The 7,197-nt window shown below is 41.7% G+C and overlaps 1 protein-coding gene across 6 annotated transcripts in view; it reads right to left on the bottom strand.

The window, feature by feature from the left end:
* The window catches only part of kif3b (kinesin family member 3B), a 34,746-nt gene extending 27,785 nt beyond the window's left edge, over window positions 1-6,961 (bottom strand). For 3 of the 6 annotated variants that reach the window (XR_001290596.1, XR_001290595.1, XM_013915268.1), the window contains exons 1-6: window positions 6,849-6,961; window positions 4,285-5,784; window positions 2,526-2,627; window positions 2,107-2,229; window positions 863-981; window positions 462-578 (exon numbers count right to left, since the gene is read on the bottom strand). Coding sequence is in view for 4 of the 6 variants with exons in the window: in XM_013915268.1 (XP_013770722.1) it covers window positions 462-578; window positions 863-981; window positions 2,107-2,229; window positions 2,526-2,627; window positions 4,285-5,685 (1,862 nt within the window). In the remaining 2 variants the exon portion in view is untranslated. The remainder of the gene's footprint in view (window positions 1-461; window positions 579-862; window positions 982-2,106; window positions 2,230-2,525; window positions 2,628-4,284; window positions 5,785-6,848) is intronic. The other 3 variants (XM_013915271.1, XM_013915270.1, XM_013915269.1) reach the window with 3 other exon arrangements.
* Between the last annotated feature and the right edge of the window lie 236 nt (window positions 6,962-7,197).

Raw genomic sequence — 7,197 nt, 5'->3', positions numbered from 1 at the left:
AGAGAGAGAGAGAGAGAGAGAGAGAGAGAGAGAGAGAGAGAGAGAGAGAGAGAGATCTAAAGTGATCAGAAAACATGACGTCAAGACTGCATGCCACCGATTGGCTAGTCAGTGATGTCATTCGATAAGTCTCCTTCACGAGAATCAAAACTTCTACTTATGAATCCCTGCAATGAGGAAAATGGCTACACAAAAAACAACAGCGTGGTTCCAGACCGAGCAGCAAGTATATCACCGACTCAATGTGTTCCTTTGTTGTGGTGTTTAGAACGACCCCACGTACATTGGGTGGTACTCGATTGTAATGGACAACCAAAACAGAGTCGAGTAGGTAGGAGAGGAAAAGCACTATTTGTGAACCTATACAAAGAAAGGTAAATATAAGCTAGTCAAGCAGAAAACATTCTAAAAATGTTATGATTTGAGATGGAAAGACCCACTCTGAATATTCCCAGACTTACTCCTCAATACGTGTGATGGGCTTCATCTTCCATTCCTCAGGCTCCTCATCGAAGAAAGCCCTGTTGACTATTTTGTTTTTCTCCTCTAGAGGAATGAAGTTTTCAATAATCAGATGTCTGAAAGAAACACATGAACATTTAATAGACAGACAGGGAGACAGAGAGAGACAAAGAAAACTCAGACATGTTATTTAAAACAGGAAAGGTTGAAAGCATTTGAATGTAATGTATCTGTTCCTCATTAAATATTTCATTTCCATGCACTACAGTGAGAAAGAGTCTTAAAGCACAAGAAGCTCCACTAATTCGCTAGCAATCTTTTTACGGTTCCTCCTCGATCACATGACACAGTCTTGATCAGAGATTTGTGTCGGGCCAACATTGATATGCAGACTTCATACTTGAGTTTGAGGTCCCTGGTGAGTTCGTTTTGGATCTGCTCCATCTCCTGGCGCTCGTTGATGTGTGCTTCTTGGAGATCTTGGATTTCTGCCTTCACTGACTGCAGCTTGGAAAACAGCTAGAGGAGAGAGAAAGAGAAAACTAGAGTGACCAGAAAAAGACTGTTAGAGCATTCAGCCTTAAATGTTTTTGTTTAAAAGCCTGATTGTCATAAGGAATAATGAACAACCCAAATAGAACACCACAGACAATACCCGACTTAAAATAGCAGTTGACCTACTTACTTGCAAGAAACTTTATTACCCGACAAACCAAAAACACTGTACCTTCAACAGTGTCATTATGATGACAAGGTATGCCAACTTTGTCAATCTCAATATTAGATTCTGATCGTTTTATTTATTTATTTCTTATTTTTTGTTAAATGAAGGTTATGAAATTCAACATTTTTTTTACCATCCAAATCCATATACATGTTGATATAGTTAGTTTGTTGCACATTCAGCACAATTATTTTCATATTAAACAAATTTTAATACTAGACAAAGATAGCCCGAGTAAATATGAAAGGTTTTGAAATGATTACATCATTTAAGTAAGACAAATATGCAAAAAAATCTAACTCAGGAAGGGGGCAAATACTTTCACAGCATTGTAAACGTTCAGTTCAATTGAGTCAGCTCACAATCACCTCAATGTGCTTATATTGTAATAAAAAAAATTCTATAAGGTTACTGAGATCTGGTGGTGATGGGGAGGAAGAAGCCCTTTTAACAGGAAGAGAACTGTGGGGAAAACGAGGCTCAGAGATAGACGGCCATCAGCTGGAGATTAGGGTAATGGCTTTTGAAATGAAAGATACCATGTTTACACTGCAGGTTTACCTCATTCTACATAAAGTGCAGAGTTTGTTTCCAGCCAGTCTGGTTTATCAACGACTCTATACTCTGCAATGCCATCATTAATCTTTGGTAACAAAGCAAAACACTTTTCACTTGTTTTCACTTTCATTAATTTCCATTTCTATATTCATTTTAAATGTCAGGGGCTGATATTGTAAAATCATAGCCTCTAAAAAAAGAAAACAAAAAAGTACTCTCAGAACTCAGTTCCTCTTTTTCTTTTGTGTCAACATGAAAACAAAAACTATTTTGACATTTGGGAATCAATTCAGAATCCTTCCATACCCATGTGAACCAAATTTGTTGATAATGCCTTGGGCAAATGTGACAACCATCCTCACCTTTTTCAGCTTCTTGGTTTTAATGTCAACTTCCTGTTGCAGAGAAGTGTAGGTCTCCTTAAGCTCCAGTGTCTCTTCATCACGACTTTCCATTTGCTGCTGCATCTCTCGCTCTCGCCGTTTCTGGACACACATAAACAAACTTGCATGTGTTCACAACTTTTAATGGGTTCTGTCTCTGAGTTTAAAGACAATTTACTGGCTGAAAGATGTTTTCGTCTGGTACTAAATGGACAAAAATGTTCACTTTCAAAAATCAGTGCCTAGTCTGCTGAAGAAGTCTGAAATGCCTAACAAGGAATTTGATGAATTTGGAATCATAAGTACATGGGATAGAAAACTGCTAGCAGAGTAATGTTTTGGTAATATAGAAAGTATTACCCCTGTACTTGGCCTTGGTGCCAACCCCTTTACTATACCTGTTCAGCAATCTCCTGCCTCTTTTGCTCCAGCATTCTTTGCTGCTCATTGGTGTGATCCACAATGTTCTTCCCCCCTACTAGGAGCTTACTCTCCATCGCCTGGATGCAAATAAAAATTAGGAAAATATCTCTTTAAGTCACACAAGGGATAAAAGAAAATGACTCCAAGCACAGGACCAGTACAACCTCAAAGAAGCTATGGTAACTTTTGTGAGTGTAATTTAAATAATTTTGAGCTTGAACGCTTCCTTTTGTTCAAAATTGCTTCAACAGATAAGTAGAAGTTCCCCACAGCACATAGGTGCTCATGTTTGATTTGACAGATTTGTGTGTTATTTTTAACACACTGGATACCCTTCTTTGTGTCTACATCCAGGGATCTTTTGTTTCTTAAGTGAATGTGTGAACCACTGCACTACGGAGCCACAGCTAGTTCTAAAAGGAAGAACACCTATGCCAGAGTCATTTTCATTGACTTTGTCTCAGCTTTTAACACGATCATTCCACAGCAGTTGGTGGAAAAGCTGATTCTATTAGGCGTGAACCCTGCAACCTCCAACTGGGTTTTCAGCTTCCTGACAAAGCGGCAACAGACAGTCAAGGTGGGCAGCCACACATCAAAGACTATCTTACCGAGTACAGGCTCTCCTCAGGGGGGTGTCCTGAGCCCGCTGTTGTTCAGTCTGCTCACACATGACTCTAACCAAATTGTGAAGTTTGTAGATGACTCAACAGTGGTTGGCCTCATCACTGACATGAGTGATGAGTCCACTTATATAATGGACATGGAGCAGCTTGAAGTGTGGTGTAGATCTCATAATCCCACCATCAATGTGTATAAAACAAAAGAGATGGTAATTGATTTCAGGAAGTCTGGCAGAGTTCACAGACCTCACCATAGATGGTGCTGCTGTGGAGAGGGCCAGCAGTGTTAAGTTTCTGGGTGTGCACCTAGAGTTAATACCACAGCAGTTTAAATTGAAACAAAAAGAAAAAGCACAAAAGTGTCTCCACTCCCTCAGGAGACTCAGAAAAGCAGGACTCTCCACACTTCACCTCACAACTTTTTGCAGAGGCACCATTAAAAACATCCTGACACAAAGTTTTACATCTTGGTTTGGCAGCTGCAAGTCCAATGAAAAGCAACAACTCAATAGACTGCCAGGAGGATTGTTGGTGCCCCTCTCTCGTTTCTGGAAGAAATCTACAAACAGAGCTGCATACACTTAGCTATCTCCATCATCAGAGACTCCCACCACCCCTCTCATAACCTGTTCTCCCTCCTGCTGTCTGGCAAGAGAGAGGAGCATCAGCTGCAGAACCACCAGGATGCTGGAAGGGTTCTTTGCACAAGCAGCGAGACTGACAAATGAACTGTGCCCCCTCCCCATCCATTCCGCTATTCACAAAGCTATACTGTAAGATCTACAAGCGGACTTTGATAACCCCTATCTACACATGCATGCACACACGCATACAATATACAGCTCAAATACACACACGACTTAATTTAATTACCCCCTTCTGTGAAAGGACTGCTGCTGCTATCGGAATTAGTGTGACTATTTAGACTTGAGTTTGTTTTAGAATTTAGATTTTGTTTTTTATCCCCGTTTATTGTTATGATTTATTACTGCCTTTTTAAAAACATCTTATTGACTATTTCACCAGCTGATGAGTGTTTCATTTCAGCCTGGGTAACACCATACGAAATGACAAACTTCTTGAAACTCTTGGTACTTAAAAATCTACTTACCTTAACTTTGGCTGCAAGCTTCTCTCCGGCCTCCCTCTCCTTCCGGAAGTCTTCCATTTTCCTCTCTTTCTCTTTAAGAAGCCGGGCTTTCTCCTCAGCTACCAGGCTGTGATCCTCCAGGATTGCCTTTCTCTCCTTTTCCAACTTCTCCTGCTGTTCTCTCCAGTAGTCCCCCTTGTCGTCTCCATCTTCCTCATCGTCCTCTGTCTCGCCACTTTCCAGACCCTCATCATCGCTCCCTTCCCCAGCTCTCCTCCTCAGCCTTCTCTTTTTCTTTCCTGAGCGTTTCTGCAGCTGCGCCTTCAGCCTGGCAATCTCCTCCTGAAACTCCCTGAGCAGGGCATCTTTGGGATCTTCATTGATACGTGGTTTGTTCTTGATATTTTTTGCCCTGTTTGAATAGCGCAGAGTTGTTAAGGTCTCCTCCACATTGTAGGATGCTGGGCCAATGTTGGCAACCATGACAGTGCGGGCATTGCCCCCTAGGGAGTCCTGCAGCAGACGTGTCAGCTTCGAGTCTCGGTAAGGGATGTGGCTGCTCCTGCCATCCACCAGAGCTGATATGACATTACCAAGAGCAGAAAGGGATAGATTTATCTTTGTGGCTTCTTTAAGCCTCTCCCCCTGAGCTCCAGTCTTGGTTTGCCTTTCACTGCCAGCTAAATCCACCAGATTGAGTTTGCCAACTCTTATGTGGTTCTCTCCATCCACACCCAACTCACTGCACTCCACCGTGATGACAAAAATGGCGTGAGAGCGTGAGCTGTGCTCATTCATATTAGTGGCTCCAACTGATCGATTCTGGTTTCCCACATTCATGACATGCTCGATCTCTCGCACACTCTTGGTAACAAATGATGAAAGATCTTTAACATACACACCCGTGTCGGGCCTCTCCCTGAGCTCGAGACGACGTGACTGATCTTTTGAGAGCAAGTCTCTGATCTCCTCCTGGTAGATTTCTAAGTATGACGCTCTGACAAGGTACTGTTGGTTCTGTGAACGTGAAATGTGTGTGAAGATGTGCTCAAAGGAGTTTGGGATCACTCCTCTCTTCTCCGGATCATTTCTCACCCCTTCCATAGTGTAAGTCTTCCCTGTACCCGTCTGGCCATAAGCAAAGATGGTCCCATTAAATCCCAGAAGAACAGACTCAACCAGGGGCCTGAAGGTTTCATCATACATTTCTAGCTGTTTGGAGTTCCAACCATAAACAGCATCAAATGTAAAGATTTTGGGCAGTTCGTTGCCCGAGGACTCCCTTGGGTTTCTCACAATAATTTGGCCCAGTTTGACATCAACAGACACCACACTCTCATACTTGGCGGCCCGCTCTTTCTCGTTCATAGGACGGCAACGGACCACCACCTTGACTGACTCCGAGCTCTTGCTCTTGGACATGGTGAGGAGCACCTGCCAATCCTTGCTGCTTGGCACCTTGTCTTCCTAAAGAGCAGCTTTAGTAACACTTCAGCAATAGATTGCCCAAATCTGACACTGCTGGGGTGAAAACAATCAGTGAATTACATCTCAGATCATGGTTAAAGCATCGCACAGGTTAAAGTGAAATTCTGCCACCGGATGGCACTGCTTACAAGCAGGTGTTTTGATTTAGGATAAGTACTAGTGCCTAACTTCTTAAAATTTTATGTGTTTTTAGATATCCTCGCTTCTGCACAACTTTGTGGAAGATGATGGTTCCACTAGCTCACTGCACTACCTTGTGTTAGAAAGGGGTATTACAAAGAACTAAATACCAGCCCTAATTCAAACAGCTGGTGTCTCTTTATGACAACATATAGATGTTTTGGACACATGCTAATGACTGTTATTTCTTCAGTCTCTGTTAACAGGTTTAGTTGATTCGGGAAGGGTTAAAAGTATTTTTAACTACCTTTAAAAGAGAAACCCACTTGGTTAAGGTATCGGATAGGCAGCGAGACCGCTTACCTGACACATCTGAGCAGCCGTTCCCTTGCACATAAAACTAAGCTTCCTAAGACTTTTGCAGCTATCACCGTAAAATACCACAGCAACAGGCATAATCACACATTAAGCTAAATATAGTTGTTTAAATGAATAACCGTTTTCCTATTCACATGCAAACTGAAAAAAACAATCGCACTGATACACTGTTCTGTCAGAGTACATAGCAATGACACTACTTTAAATTGGCTAACTGGATTTCAGCTAATTAGGTGAAGAAACCTCACCTTGGTTTAAAGTTGGAATGTCAGATAATTAAATGACAGCCTTTAGAAAGAAATTTGATAAATGGTCAATTTTACGATGGCAGGTTAGTAAACGTTACCAGTTGATTAGTCAAACTCACGGATCAGCTTTCTAGCGTTAGCTCATTTTAAACACGTCCTGTAACGAGACCACAACACTGGGCTAGCAACTGCAAACAAACTGGTAACCTAAGCTACAAATCTGGTAGCACTGCCCGGCTAACACTCTTAGCAAATCTAAAGATTATATTCAAGATATCGCTACGCGAAATTTCGCAAAACCTACTAACACAACTTTACACCAGCCACACAGAAACGTAATTTAACACTAACCAGTGACAAACGTTAGCTTACGCAAAACTCCCACTGCGATGAAGTGAATCGTCGATGGCCAAATTCCTGCCGAACCAGCAGCGGTTCGATTTTGTTGCGCGTCTCCTCGTGAATTTACGGAACGGGTGCTGGAAGTGGCCAAAAATGATCACGTGAAGTCTGGCGTTTAACTTTGTAAGACCCAACCCATCAAAAAATAAATAAAAATAGCAAGAAAATTCTGATTTTTTTTTTTTGGAACTAAGATGTCTATTAACCCTCATAACAAAATCCACGGGTTTTTTTCTTTTTTGCTACATCATGTTGTGTATGACATATTTAGTGTATCGCATTTGATACATCGGGTGTT

The sequence above is a fragment of the Pundamilia nyererei genome, unplaced genomic scaffold (assembly GCF_000239375.1).
Source record: "Pundamilia nyererei isolate P.nyererei 1_Seehausen unplaced genomic scaffold, PunNye1.0 scaffold00279, whole genome shotgun sequence".
NCBI lineage: Eukaryota > Metazoa > Chordata > Actinopteri > Cichliformes > Cichlidae > Pundamilia > Pundamilia nyererei.
The sequence above is the reverse complement of the archived record's forward strand: the minus strand, read 5'-3'. Positions and strand labels throughout refer to the sequence as shown.